At 48.4% G+C, this 15,027-nt stretch overlaps 1 protein-coding gene across 1 annotated transcript; it reads right to left on the bottom strand.

Moving 5' to 3' along the window:
• Positions 1-10,113: 10,113 nt before the first annotated feature.
• DBX1 (developing brain homeobox 1) lies at positions 10,114-14,049 on the bottom strand. The gene is made up of 4 exons (XM_082317073.1): positions 13,573-14,049; positions 13,041-13,142; positions 11,114-11,316; positions 10,114-10,665 (listed from the first exon to the last, which is right to left on the bottom strand). The coding sequence occupies exons 1-4, from the start codon at positions 13,925-13,927 to the stop codon at positions 10,291-10,293; spliced, it is 1,035 nt and encodes a 344-aa protein (XP_082173199.1). The 5' UTR covers positions 13,928-14,049; the 3' UTR covers positions 10,114-10,290.
• Positions 14,050-15,027: the final 978 nt, after the last annotated feature.

The raw sequence follows: 15,027 nt of genomic DNA, 5'->3' as shown, positions 1-15,027 counted from the left end.
TTCTAGCTTTTGATGTGGACAATCAGTCTGGTTCTCTTTGCTCCACAGTTTATAACCCCACTTGGCCCAGGGAGGACCCATATGAGGTTGCTTTCCATAGCACACATTTGCAGTGTGTCAGCAGGAGAGGGGCAGCTGCCCATGGACCCTATAAGCCCACAGTCGTTCCTGCCCCCTCCTTGTTTATCAGGAGAAGACTTTTGAGGGTTAGAGCAGAGCACAGCAGCTGAGGACAACTCCTGTCTCTGCCAATGGCAATGGGACTGACTGCAGGCAAATACTTCCCCATCGACATCTCCATTTGCTTAGCCGCACAAAAATCCATGTTCCTCTCTCCTTCCTTCATCACCGATTCATAGAATCATAGAATGGTTTGGGTTAGAAGGGACCTTTAAAGGTCTTCTAGTCCAACCCCTCCCCTGTAATGAGCAGGGTCATCTTCAAGTAGATCGGGTTGCTCAGATACACAGATACTTTTGATTTGCTCCTTTGGTGGAGACTCAAGGAGACTGAGGCAGTTACAGGGGATGGAGACCGTGCTCTGGCTGCTTAGCCAGAGGTAATGGGTAACTCCTCCCCCTGCTCCTGTAAGAAGCTCATCCATGTGGGGCTGGGCAATTAGGAGGTCTGAATCATATCCCACAGAAAGTGGAATTTTCCACTGAGCAAAGCTACAAACCACCTGTGCTCTGAGAAAGAAATCTGGGAAGGAGGTAAAAGATATGAAAGTATTTGTTTCATTAATGAACCGTGGAAGACTAACAACTACACCCTTGAAGAAGAGCTAACAGACTGTCGTGGTTTAACCCCAGCCAGCAACTAAGCACCACGCAGCCGCTCGCTCACTCCCCCCCCAGTGGGATGGGGGAGAGAATCAGAAGGGCAAAAGGGAGAAAACTCGTGGGTTGAGATAAGAACAGTTTAATAATTGAAGTAAAATAAATTAGAACACTTAAATAGGCAAAGCAAAAACCGTGCACGCCAACAAAACAGAACAAGGAATTCATTCACTACTTCCCATCGGCAGGTAGGTGTTCAGCCATCCCCAGGAAAGCAGGGCTCCATCACGCGTAATGGTTACTTGGGAAGACAAACGCCATCATGCCCAATGTCCCCCCCTTCCTTCTTCTTCCCCCAGCTTATATACTGAGCATGACGTCATATGGTATGGAATAGCCCTTGGGCCAGTCTGGGTCAGCCCTCCCCCCGGCTGTGCCCCCTCCCAGCTTCTTGTGCCCCCGGCAGAGCATGGGCAGTTGAAAAGTCCTTTACCACTGTGAGCGCCACTTAGCAACTACTTATCAAGAACAAAACGTCAGTGTATCCTCGACATTGTTCTCATCCTAAACCCAAAACACAGCCCCATACCGGCTACCAAGACGAAAATTAACTCTATCCCAGCTGAAACCAGGACACAGACTGATAAAAGGGAGCATCTTGGCGCCAAAGACTGGATGGCGGCCAGAAAAACATGAAGTCTGATAGAACTGCAGTAACTGGGTGAAAGGTAAATGCAGCGAGGGGAGATCGTGACCACCGACTCAATTCTGGACCAAAAAGACTTGCCCCCCCTCCAAAGGAGCATGCGTGCTAATTTGCATAGCAAGCGAGGCTAATTTAAATACAGTAAACCAATAGTGTATGAAATGTTAATCACTAACCAATAAGTGTAGATTTGGGAGGGTTTATACTAATCATGTAGCAGGATAAATATGCTGTAGTTGTACAAAGATGTGTAGATTTGTGGAACTGCCACCTAGCACCCATCTTTCCACAAATACGAAGGGAATAAAATACCTCAGCTCTGTGTGTTAACTGGCATCTGCACACCGGGCTAACGACCCCGCTTTTGGGATAACATGAAGGACCTTAACATAAGATGGGATCCACAGGCAGATGGGAGGAGGTCGTGCTTCCAGTGAGGTCTTGTAGCAATCCTGACTGAAAGACCATTGTATATCAAGGAGTTGGTGATCCACGTAGCAGTTAACCTGAGTGTGCCCAGGCCTGTGCTGTGCTGCCCTACACTGCGAGAGCAGCCTGGCTGTCAGGCCTGTGTGGTGCTGCACAGATCCCTTGTCCCCAGGATAAACTCAGAGCTCATTCTAACAGAGGAGCCTGCAGGCAGCTCCTGCTGGGTACCAGGAATAAGCCACCTGTGTCCTTGCCTGTATCTAACCGTGCAGCAAGAAGTTCTCATAAGTACACCCCTTCTGCTTGACAGCAGAAATGATGAATAGAGTTGTTTTCTTGTAAGAAAAAAAATCCTATAATAGCTCGAATAACCACACTTATGGATGGAGAGTGACCAGCACGCTGTGTGGCTTGGAGGCCCCTTCGATGCTCCACAACTCGCGGTTCCCACCATCCAAAGGGACATAAGATTACCTACGCTATTCTCACTTTTCAGTGTTAGCTCTAATAAATAGCACTTTGATACCTCACTGAATCCAACTGCCTTTCTTACTGGGATCCTAATGAACCAGCACCACCCAGTGCAAAACAGATGTTAGGACACAAAGCCCAAGCCCTGCGAGGGAGGAACAACCTTGTAAGCTCAGAGCTGTGTGAGCCACTAAACCTCATCCACAACAGTATTTCTGGCAATGTCATTCCACTGTTTTCAGCTTCCCACTCTCTGCCCACTCCCCCCATCAGTCTTGACTGTTAAATCAATCTATTTCTGCACAGCACTGCACAAGCCATCCATCAGGTTGCTGGAAGGCATTGAGGACTGCTTCCTGCTGCAGATGCTGGACATGCTGACTAGGAACAGCATATCACTAGATTAACTCCTCACAAACCAATAAAAGACTTAGTTTTAAGTAAGTAAGACTTTTAGTAAGACTTGCTAACATAACTATCAGTGGTAGCCCTGGGTACAGCAATCATAATGTTGTGGAGTTGAAGATCCTGCTAAGCACACTGAAGACCAGTAGTAGGACAAAGACCCTGGATTTCAGAAGGGCCAGCTTCAATATGCTCAGAGCCCAGCTGTGAGTGAGTCTGAGGGGAGCATCCATGGAGGGCAAAGGAGCTTGTGAGTGCTGGGTGTTACTCAAAACAGCCTCCTGGAAGCACAAGAACAGACCATCCGCTACAAAGGGAAAGAAAGAAGGCAGAACAAGACACCACTTTGGCTTAGCAATGAGCTTTTGGGTGCTTAAATGCATTAAAAAGACACATACTGGCTATGGGAAGGTGGCCAAATACCCATTGAGGACTACAAGAACCTTGCTGGGGCATGCAGAGCTGCAGTCAGGAAGGCTAAGGCTCAGATAGGACTGGAATTGGCCAAAGATGTCAAGAACAACAAGAACAGGTTCTTCAGCTACATGAGCAGTAAGCAGACACACAGGGAAGGCATAGGTCCATTGCTAAACAGGGCAGAGAAACTAGTCACAAATAATGCTGACAAGGCAGAGGTTCTCAGGACTGTCTTTGCCCCTGTCTTTGCCAGCATAGCTGGACCCCAGAGCACAGGCTCAAGTAGCTACAACAATGTTATGTGTCGACCTACCAGTAGTGGAGGAGAGCTGGTCTGCAGCCTCTTGCAAGGGCTCAACCAGCATAAATCTATGTACGGGCCTGGGCAGAACCCACCCCAGGGTGTTAAGAGAAGTGCCTGACGTATTGTTGCAAGGCCACTCTCTATAATCCGTGAAAACTTGTGGAGGTCAGGGATATCCCTGATGCCTGGAAGAGGGTAAATGTCAAACCTATCTGCAGGAAGGGCCCAAAAGAGGACCCAGGAAACTGCAGGCCCATTAGTCTTACTTCAGCCCCTGAGAAAGTAATGGAACAAGTCCTCCTGGAAACCATTATAAAACCAAATAAAGCAGGTGATTGGGAAAAGCCAGCATGGATTTACCAAAGGCAAATCATGCCAGACTTACATGATCACCTTCTACAACAAAATAACATTTTTTTGTCTACATGGGGAGCACAGTAGGTGTTGTTTACCTGGACTTCAGCAAAGCATTTGACACTGTTTTCCACAGCCCTCTCCTGGACGAACTGGCAAAATACAGATTGGTTGGGTGATAAATTAGGAAACTGGCTAAAAGGCAGCACTGAGAGGGTGGTGGTCAATAGGTTTTACTCAGGCTGGCAGTCTGTCACAAGTGGGGTCCTGCAAGGATCACTACTGGGCCCCATGCTGTTCAGCATCTTCTGGATGATGGGACTGAAAGCACCCTCACTAACTGATGACACTAAACTGGGTGGTGAGGTGGACACATCAGAAAAGAAAGCCACCTTACAGAGAGACCGGGACAGGCTGGAAGAGCGGGCTAGCAAGAGCAGTGTGAAGTTTAACAAAAAGACAAGCACAAGGTCCTGCACCTGGGACGACATAACCAAAGAGCCCAGTACAGGCTAGGAGCTGTGTGGTTGGGAGGCAGCCTTGCTGAAAGGGACCTGGAGGTTCTGGACAACAAGGTGAACATGAGTCAGCAGCGCAACGAAGGCAAATCTGACCCCGGGCTGCATCCGCAGGGACATTACTAACAGAGATAAGAGACGTGATCATCCCATTTTACTCAGCACTTGTCAGGCCACACCTGGAGTACTGTGTTCAGTTCTGCTCCCCACAATTAAAAAATAATGTGGACAGCCTGGAAAGGGTCCAAAGGAGAGCCACACAGATGATCAAAGGGCTGGAGAACCTGCCCTATGAGGAAAGACTGAAGCAGTTAGGTCTCTGCTCATGGAGAAGAGAAGGCTTGGGGAGGACCTCGTCACAGTATTCCAGTACTTAAAGGGCAGCTACAAAGAGGATGCTTTCTTTTCACAGGGAGCCACATGGAGAAGACAAGGGGTGATGGGTACAAGTTGCACCAGGAGAGGTTTGATCTTGATATAAGAAAGACTTTTTTTTACAGTGAGAACAATCATTCACTGGAACAACCTCCCCAGGGGCGTGGTAGAGTCCCCATTGCTGGAGTTTTTTCAAGATGTGATTGAACAGGGTAATAGTTCTCATCTAGGCTCCCTTTCCCATGAAAGGCTGGACCAGAGGCTTTTCCCAGATTCCTTCCAACCTGGGCTGTTCTATGATTCTATGAAGTATTGTAACCCTTTGCTGATTACAAGGGAGGTAAAACTAGGTAAAAGCAGCACACCCAGCACTTGTACATGTTCAGTAAAGGCACTCCTGTGAGGTCCTGGCTACTCTGCTGGACTTTCCCTGGTGTTATATCCCTCTCATGTGAGTTGGGAAAGCGATGCTCATATGTTTTTTGGAGTTTGAAGGATTTCATTATTAAGATCAGGTTCAATCCTGGTTGAAAAATACACCAGCCCTAAAGATGTACTTTTAAGATCATTTAATAGCAAGGGCTGGCAGAAGGGATGATCATCTACACCTCTTTCCCATCCTTGCTGAGCATTTCTGCCACGTGCACTTCTGACGCACTGGTAAGCAGTTCCAGGTGAGAGCCCAGCTGAAATCAAAGCAACTCAAGAAAACTGATCACTTTTCTGCTCTTCAAACTGCTCACTTCAGGCCCAGCTATGTGCCAATGCGTGTGCATGGGCTGCGGGAGGGGAGAAGAGGAAACACAACCAGGAGTGAGACCTTGCCTTGCTCCTCTTCACAATAGTAGAACCCATAGCTGTTGTGTCAAACTCTGCCTTAAACTTCCCAGGCAAAGACTTTTAAATGCCATTAAGGTTTTTTAAGGACTGAGCTTGGGTCTCTTCAAAGAAGTCTGGTTTTCCTTTGGATGGGGTTTAGCACTGGTGGGGGTTCAGCTTTTCATGAGCCTCAGCCTGCACTGGTTGCTTCTGGAAACTATGGCCTTGCATCTTGGGCTCTGTTTCTTTAAGATGATAGTAATGTTCCAGCTTCCCTGGAGCAGAGGTGTTCTTCAAAAGAGGCAATTTTTTAAATTATTTTTTTTTTGCTGAACTGTGACATTCTCAAGCTCTGCAGTACTGAAACGCGGAGGGGCTGGTGAGGATTTTTCACTTACTGTTGTTAGGAAAGACAGTGTTTCATACAGATGGGATAAACATGCTTTCCTGCGTATAGTGTTACCATCTGTGGCTTATTAGATGATTTCTACATGCATGGATCCGTGTTTTTCCAGTGGACGTGCAGCAGTATTGGCGCAGCGCTCCCGGTACGGGGCCGTGCGGGAGCTGCCTTCCTTCTCTGCCCCCGCTGTGGCACAGGTGAAAACACTTCCAGCTCCCCCAGCTTGTGCAAGGTGGTGATTGAGCAGCCTTTCAGCCGGGGAGGGGGACCGGAGGGGTGCCACCGCGGGCCCCACGCATCCCCGGTGTGCTCCAGGGCTGCTGGCGCAGGATGCTGCCATACAGGTCTGCAGGTAACAACAGCACAGACTCCCTGAGAAAGTGATTTATTTTTTCTTCCCTGTCCAAAAGCCACTCTCCCACGCTGGGGGAGATCAGAGTTACAGCAGGCACAGATGTTGAACCAGCTGGTTTCTTAAGGGATAAAATAATTGAGAATTTGCTGCCCTGAGCTCACAGTCACCAAAGATAAATCTCTCCGCCTTTCCCATTCCCCAGTGTCAGATATTTCCATCCTGGCTGTGAGAAGGAAAACTAGACATACAAGACCTCTCTGGGCCACTGTATCTTTAAAAAGAGCACTTAAATATCATAAAGCAGCAGTTGTTACGGGAGTGCATGACATATAGGATTGCTTTATTCCAGAGTTTCAAAAACTGTGGATGCTACTAGTCAACATGGAAATCTTGCCATCTCCATAGAGGCAGAAAAGGCTTCTTATCACTTTTCCTCCTTTCCCAAAGCATACAGAGAGCTGCATTAATAAATAAATAACATAAATAAATAAAATCCAGGGGCCAGCAGTTTTGTGTTAGCCTAGATTAGCTAGCTTCAGGAAACAGGGGGAGGTGGCCTATGACACTCTATGTTAACAGCAAATTATGAAACATTTTGCTCTTAGAAATACACGCAGTGTCCTGCACACCAGGAACAAGCCCAATTTTCAACAGGTCCTCCTAAAGCAACGGGAATCTCTCCAGATTTGAGTCAAGTGAATGAATTTATGCTTCTGACATAAGACCTCAGTAAGGGTAGCTACCTCTGCAGGCCTTCCCTTGGCACAGGTGTCCTGCATGAGCCATCGCATGGTAGCTGTGAACTCTGGCTTCACCAGCCAGACTATAAAATGGAAGCCTTTGGGAAGGAGACTCCTTTCCTGCAAGCTATGGATGATAGTCTGGAAGCTGTTGGTAAGTAAAAACAAAACCAGCTCTTTAATTTCATATTAAGTTATCACTGAATCTCAAATGGTTGTGCTTGATGGTCATACAATGTTCTTTTTGCTGTAAGGAAAGATCCTTGAGCAGACGAAAAAAAAAAAAAAAGATTGATGTATGTCATGTAGGATGATGTATGCTACGTTGCCCGTAAGGCAAAAAGTAGTAATTACCTGTTACATGGTAATTCCGGGTTATTTCTTCTTTAGTAAGGATATTTGCATAGCAGAATAAGATGTAATAGCGCTCATGCTAAAAGGAGTAGTCTGAAATAATTGGTTTTGGTAACATTCCAAGTGCAGACAAGCTGTAAAGAGCAGAGGGTGTAAGATGACTAGTAGCTTCTGTTGAACACTGAATCAGGAGGGACTATGTGTCAATGATATCTGTTCTTGTTTTGAACATGATCCTTTCTGGATTATTATGGTATGTGTGATGGTACCTGTGGTCTCTGGAGTAGCCCATAAATTTTAAAACAAAATACGTGTTTTGAACTACATCTGTCTTTATACGTTACTTAACTATGGTCTTATGCTTACTGGACTAGTAAAATTTGAGTTATAAGTAATTGTCATGGAGTGCTCTATCATTTAAAGAGTCAATAGATGGATAACTATGCCTTCTCTAGTATATACACTGTCGACAATACACATAACAGATCTTTCATTTGAGCCTGGATGAGCACTCGGGTAGATTGTGCCAGTTGCTGTTCAATGCATGTTTGTGTGACCTTTTAGGTGTGCTTGGGAGATGGGTTGCTTTTTTGAAAAAGCTTTTTTCAAACAAACAAAAGAAAACCCAACAAACCCTTATGCTGTTTCACTTTCTTCTGTGTTTTGTGGGATATATACTGTCTGTGCCTTATCCTTTCTCTGCCCTGTCTCAGGTGTGTGTTATCAATTGCTAATGGCTGTAAGGTCTTAGAGGGGTGGAAGATGATGAAAGTGGCTGTGTGTCCCGGTTTAGCTGTGTCCAATTACCTAATTGGAAAGTAGCTAAAGACCTGGAACAGGCTCCCTAGAGGGGTGGTTGATGCCCCGTGCCTGGCAGTGTTTAGAAGGCTTTTGGACAATGCCCTTTAAGAACATGGTTTAATTTTGGGCCAGCCCTGAAGTGGTCAAGCAGTTGGACTAGATGGTCATTATAGGTCCCTTCCAACTGGAATTATTCTCTTCTCCCTTTCAGGCCTTTTCTTGTGGCTGTGGCAGCACAGGGAAGTGGTGCATACAGGGATAGTTGTGTTCAGGTGAAGTCTGCTGCCTTTTTTTCTTCTGGTTTGGCATGTTGTGAGTGGTGGGCATCAGTCAGAGTCTGTGGATCGGAAAATAAGCTAATTTTGTAGTGAAATCTCTGTTTCAGCAGAACTCTGCTACCTGTATGCAAAGAGGAAAACATCAACTTTTCTGTAGTGTGCCTTTGTATCTAAAAACCTGTGTGGGTAATTATGGATTTGCCTTGCATTGTAGAAGTGATCCTTGACTGGACTTAAGGCTGAAGAGTTGTCTTAAGTCTCTCTCTTCCATTCTGTTTCTCTACTCTGTAAGAATATTCTAATTCCCTGCTCGCAGTGTACAAACTGTAGTATCTTAGCAGGCTGATGCAGGACAAGTGTCTGCCCCCTGACCTACCTGGGCCATAACTGGAAGGAAGGAGGAGAGTCAGAAGGGCTTTAGAGGGGAGCACGGGGCAACATCAGCAGAAATTAAGTGGCATTTCAGTGCAAGGAGAGACAACCTGTGTTCATTTTAACTGCAGAAAATCTTTAATTCTTAGGTCAGGTTGCTCCCTAGTTAAAAGGCAGGTAGATATTGTTGTAAGGTTATTTAATTTGAAGTGGATAAATTCTTATTGAATCACTGTCCCATTGATAAAGGTAGTTTTCTTTTCTTTTCCTATTTGGCTTGAGACACAATCTACAACAACCTGTAAACCAGAACCAAGTATTACTGAATGACCAAACTTGGAAATCTACTTTTTTTTTTATTTGACAATCATTTGCTTTATTATATATACATATTTAAAGTCTGTACATGGTAAAATACAAAATAAAAGTGTTTCTTTATAAGTTACACAATTAAACAGCTACATTTGTCTGTAGTTTAGCCATCATTTAATTAAAAAAGGAGAGAAATCTTGTTGAGCCATTGTTATATTCATTCACAATAACCTTGGTATAAAACATCCATACAGAGTAAGTGTACAAAATAGTGTACAGTTCATATAAGCTGTGCAAAGACAGCAAAGTTCAGTCAAAAAATCAAAGAGGCATATCCACCTTCCTCTGTCCACATCATGGAGAGCAGAAGCAAAGTGGAAAATAAGCACAGGCCTGTGGGCAAAAAGGTGGGTTAGGCAGTGCTTCCAATATACTATTGATGCATAAATTAAAATGAAAAACATATTAAATATATAAGGCCTCCATTACCCAAGGCACACTTACATTATACCTTAGAAGTCATTCCCGGGGTTTCGATGGGTCTGTTGCACAAGTGTCGTGCTATTCGGGGTGAGGAGGGAGGCAGTGTCTGGTCTGTGTCCCTCAATAAGGTTATTTATTTTTGGAGGAAAGGGTTGCTGGATCAGACCAGTCTTAAGGGTTTTGAAATCTTAATAGCAGCTGGAAATTCACTTGAAAGGTAGTAAAAATGGCCATAGCATCTATATTGTATTTTTTGTTGTTTCTTATCTGGGGGAAAAAAGTTTCCCTTTTAACAGGCTATACTTTCTTCCCTGCTACAAGGGAAGGAGCTGCCTGTTGCTTGCTTTCAGAAGAAGGCAGCTAATGGAGCAAATGTTGATTGTTAAGCAGAGAGAGCTATGAAAAGGTTAGCAGATGCTATGAATATGAAAACCGCCACATGGGGCAAAAAAATAAGGAATACCTATAAGCAGAAAGTCTTGCAGCTATGTGATAAAGAATCTGCACTGGAGAAGTATGTGGACGTTTGGGTGGGACATCACCTCTTCAATTTATAGCGCTCTGTTTTATTTACATCTTTGCAATGTCCCCATGTGATGGTAGGGGCAGGGTGATCTAAGAGACTGTTATCTCCTCCTCTTCCTCTTCCCCTTCATCATCATCTTCCTCTGAGTCTGAGAAGTCTGAAGGTTTGCTGGGGCTGCTGGAATGGGATGGAGAAGGAGACATCTGGGAGTCCAGTCTGTCCCTCAAATGTAGATGTTCTGGGGATTGGTGGTAGGTTAAGGGATGCCGGGGGCTGGGTGGGCACACGGGGGGAACTTCTTCCTCCTCCTCCTCTCCTGAGCATTTCTTGCCTACGTCACTGAGGTCTGGGTGAGGATTGAACTTGGTGGGTAGGGTCTGTTCTCTGCAGCCACCAGAAGAGAGGAGCTCTCTTTCCTTGGAGTTCCTCCACTTCATCCTTCTGTTCTGGAACCAGATCTTCACCTGAGGTGGAGGGAAGCAACACAGAAATGAAATGGTTCAGTAAAACAGGGACCGGGAAAGGTCTTTTGGTTGCACTTGCAAAACCCTACTCATGCCCATACTGAAGCTCACAGGGACCAGGAAAAGCCTTTTGGTTGCACCCTTGAAACCCTGCTCGTGCCCTTACTGAAGCTAACAGGAACCACAGATCCTGACCTTTGGGGACCCTACGAGAGGGGCTGGGGGGCAATAAGGCCATCGTCTATCCTGTCTTACTCACCCAATCATGCTGCTCTCTTGGCTCCCTTGATGCTCATGGCCCTGTAGCTTGCTTTGGGCTTCCTCCTGGTGATGGGCAGCTCTCCCTGCTCCTGTCCTCTTTTCCTCCCTTACCCTCAAGCTGAGCTGAGGGGTGGGGGGCCCAGCTCCCCACACCCCTCTGCCCTCCCCACCCTGTGCCCCTTCTCACCTGTGAGTCCTTGAGGCCCAGCTTGGCTGCCAACTTCTTCCTGTCGGGTTTGCTGATGTACTTCTGCTTCTGGAACATCTTCTCCAGCGCCTTGCGCTGCACGTCGGAGAAGACGGCACGGCGCAGCATGCCACGGCGGGGCTTGCCGCGGGCAGCCAGCGGCCAGGAGAAGGTGCCTGGGATGGGGACCACGGCGGAGGCGGCTGTGGGGGGACACACACAGGGCTGAGCAGAGTGGGACTGGCCCCCGCTGCCCCCCTCCCTGCCCTTCGTGTGGGCACCCATCAACCTGGGGCCGTGAAAAGGAGCTTTAGGCTTAACTAAGCACCCCCCTTTCAGCCAGTGATCACTGGGATTAGATCTATCAACTCAAACGTGTAAAATGGATCAATAGTGGCCGGTTTTGTTGGGAGATTCAAAGGTCTCCGGCCTGAAAAGGCAAAGCGAGGCGTACCGGCTAAGATAGAGGTATAATAAAAAAGCTTTCCTTCCCGCTCAGAAGCATTTGATTTTTTTCAGACGCTTTTATCATTTCAGACGCTTTATTATGCTCGAGATGAAAATGAGGACTTTTCTGATTCCGAACAAAACCGCTTCTCTTCAGATGCAGTTTTGATCAATCAGTATTCATCTTTTTATATTAATCTCTTCTCCCCCCCCCAAAGTTGGAGAGTTGAATCTGAAAACATGAAAAGTAACAGCTAATTAGCACATTGCCTGGTTCCCAATGGCATTGGTATGATAAAAAGGGCAGAGTTTTGCCTTAAAAAAAAAAAAAAAAAGGGGGGGGAACCTCCCCAAGAGAGACAGAGATGCTAATGAAGCGTGAATGGTAATTGTGTAGTAATGAACTAACAGAAAAAGACTGAGGACAAGCAGCTAACGCCATATATTATTGGAACAAAAGAGATTTACACTTTCAAACTAAACACAACGGCATGCCAGGCTCCTCGGGAGAATACTGATGGCACAATCTTCTCTTTCCCCAAATCATTTTCATTAAATGGACATGAAAAGCTATTTATAAAGCTCAAGTTGTTTTTGTTAGGCCATTCACATGCTGGAGAAAGGAAGCAAATTCCATTATCCGGAGGATGAATGGAAGAGCTTGGGTTATTTTTTTTTCCTCTCTCTGTTTCCCTGTTTTCTTTTTAAATTAATAGCTTGTTTGTGTAATTAGATTTCTTTTTTTTTTTTAATTGTTCTCTCCGCATCATAACACTTCAGCGCTGTAAGAATCATCCCCCGGCAGCCTGCTTTCTCCCCCAGACCATGTCGTTTGAATCCCACTGACGGTCTCGCCGAGTAAGCGATGGCAGTGGGACAGACCCAAGCAGGAGGAGGGGAGGGTCGGTAGGCGGTGGAGGAGGGAAATCCCGGCCCTGCCCGCGGTGCGCTTGATCCTCCAGAGACCCGGCGGGGGAGGAAAGGTTTATTTTTTTTTTGGGGGGGGGGAGGCGGGGGACAGGGCGGAGAGCAGCTTTGCAGGGGAGCGGGCTCCTTCCCACCCTTCCTCCCTCCGCCTGCGCGGAGCGGTGCGCGGAGCGGTGCGCGGGGGCTGCGCGGGCGGCGGCGGGAGCTGACCGCTCCCCGCGTGGTGCTGAAAGCGGCGGCGGCGGGGGAAGGCGCCGGGCGGGAGGGGAGGAGAGGGGGGGACGGGACCCGCCTGGCCTTGGGACCGTGACAATCCCGGCTAATTTGCCGATCAGCGGGGGGAGCGGGCAGGGAATGTCAGGCAGTCACTGCCTGTGCTAAATCGGGCATCAAATTGGCGCGACTGATGCTTGAATGTTGTACTCCCGCCAACCTCTGAACTGGAGCATAACCCCCGGGGGGGGACGGGGGACGGAGAAATATCACCGGGAGCGGGGCGGGAGGGGAGGGGAGGGGTCCGCCCGGAGAGAGAGGGGGGCTTTTAAAGACCTACCTGGGAAATAGGAAGATCTGATAAAGGGCTGGAAGGATCCTTCAAAGTACGGAAAGGAGAAAGTCTTTGGAGGGACGCTCTGAAGCAACGCAGGGGAAGTTTCTAGTAAATAAATACAATTCAGTTAAGTCATTGACTTGGACTCGACCGACGGCACGGCTGGGTCTGTCGCTTGGTCCGGGGACCAACGCGGTATTTCTTTCCCCCAAAAAAACAGAGCCAAACTGAGCTCGGAACCCGCCTAGGAAAAGCGGCATTTCTGCTGCGATGGTTTTGCCAGCAAAGCGGCACTGGGGGGCCCAGAGGCGGTCAGGAGACCCGCCTGTGGGACCCCCCCGCGGCCGCTCCGGAGGCGGCGGAGCCGGGCTAGCAGCCTGCCGGCGCTCCCCCTCGTCCTTACCAAATACGAGCGCTGCCGCAGGGCTCCGCAGCTCGGCACTGGGTCCTCCCTCCCTTTCCTAACCCCTCTCCCCCCGCCGCCCCCCTCCTGCAGGGAGCCAGGGACCGGCGGGGCCGGGAGCGGGCCGCTTACCGGCGCGGGGGGCGGAGGAGAGGATGGCGTTGACCCCAAACTTCAGGAAAGTGGAGTCGTTGCTGGAAGTTTGCGGCGAACAGATCCTCCTGGAGCCGGCGGCGGCGGTGGAGCTGGTGAGCTCCGGCGTCCCCGAGTCCGTCCTGGCCGCCGAGGTTGGGGGGGACATGCTGGGCGGGGGGGCAGTCCTGGGCAGGTAACTGCTGGGCCTGCTGATCCGGATCAAGTCTTCCACCAGGAAGCTGGAATGGCTGGAAAAAGCTGACTGCAGCGACTGAGGCAAGGTGAGGGTGGGAGTCGGGCGCAGGAGGCTGGGGTAGACGGCCGGCGGGGCGATGAGGCTGGGGAACATCATCGCCGGGGCCGTCCGCGGAGCGGGGCTGGGGCCGCTCCTTTGTTTGTTTGTTTGCTTTTGCTTTTGTTTTCTGCTTTGCAAAACCTCGTTTAGTAAAGATCCAGCTAGCAAGCCTGGCGGGGTTCTCTCTGCCCCTTCCTCCTGGACGATGGGTTTTATAGTGGTCAGCCCCGCTGAGGCTCTTTCAAAAGTGACAGCCCCAACAATGGGGTTCAACAAAGTTCTCCACTTGAGCTTCATTCAGGGCGAGCTCCGGGCTTCTCCATTGGTCCGGGGCTGCAATTTATGATTGGATTAGACTTCATAAGCAACCGGGGCACAATGGCCCCGCCACAAAGAAAGTGTAGTCATCAATTTTGCATATTGACCGCCTCTTTGGAATACAGCGCTCCAAAGGCTCCCAGCAGGGTTTTGTTCAGAGGCAACACACACAGGCTAATTAAATGCCTATTTAAAAGTTTCGAATGACATCTTGCCTCGTCGAAAGGGAATTATTTAAAGAAAGCACTAAATTTATTTGCCGCTCCCCTGCTGAGTTTAGGAAATAAATCAATAAATATTCATATAAACTTATCTGCGGGCTCTCAGAAAAGGACGGGTTTTGTGGAATGGAAAATACAAATTAGAAAACGTGGAACCAAGCTCTGCTGAGGGGAACAAATGTTCGGAGCGGGGACCCCATCGCGGTTTGAGCCCGTTCTGCCCCCTGCTATCAGTTTGCAGCAAAATTTGCGCGCGTGGTTGGGGTTATTTTTCTATCTGCACGTCGAAGGTCCGGTACCAAGCGAATCTGGGGTGTTAGGCTGGGCTGGGGTGTTAGGCTGGGGTGTTAGGCTGGGCTCGCAGGACCCGAGCTTCGCAAGCCTTGTAGGTGAGCTCAGGCGGGCGGCTCGCCCGGACCGGACCGCCCTGTCAGCCGCCTCGTAGCCGCCAAGAACTCTGCTCCGAGAAAATCTGAACCCTGAACGTAGGAAAGAGCTTTGTGGGGCCAGAGCAGCCCCCCCAGGTTCTCAATCTGTTGGTCCTCTTAAGCTCATCCGCATTAAAAACAGTGGAAATAACTACCCTCCGACCGTGATAAACGAAGGCAATGTTGGAGC

Source organism: Platalea leucorodia (assembly GCF_965183815.1).
Source record: "Platalea leucorodia genome assembly, chromosome: 7".
NCBI lineage: Eukaryota > Metazoa > Chordata > Aves > Pelecaniformes > Threskiornithidae > Platalea > Platalea leucorodia.
The sequence above is the reverse complement of the archived record's forward strand: the minus strand, read 5'-3'. Positions and strand labels throughout refer to the sequence as shown.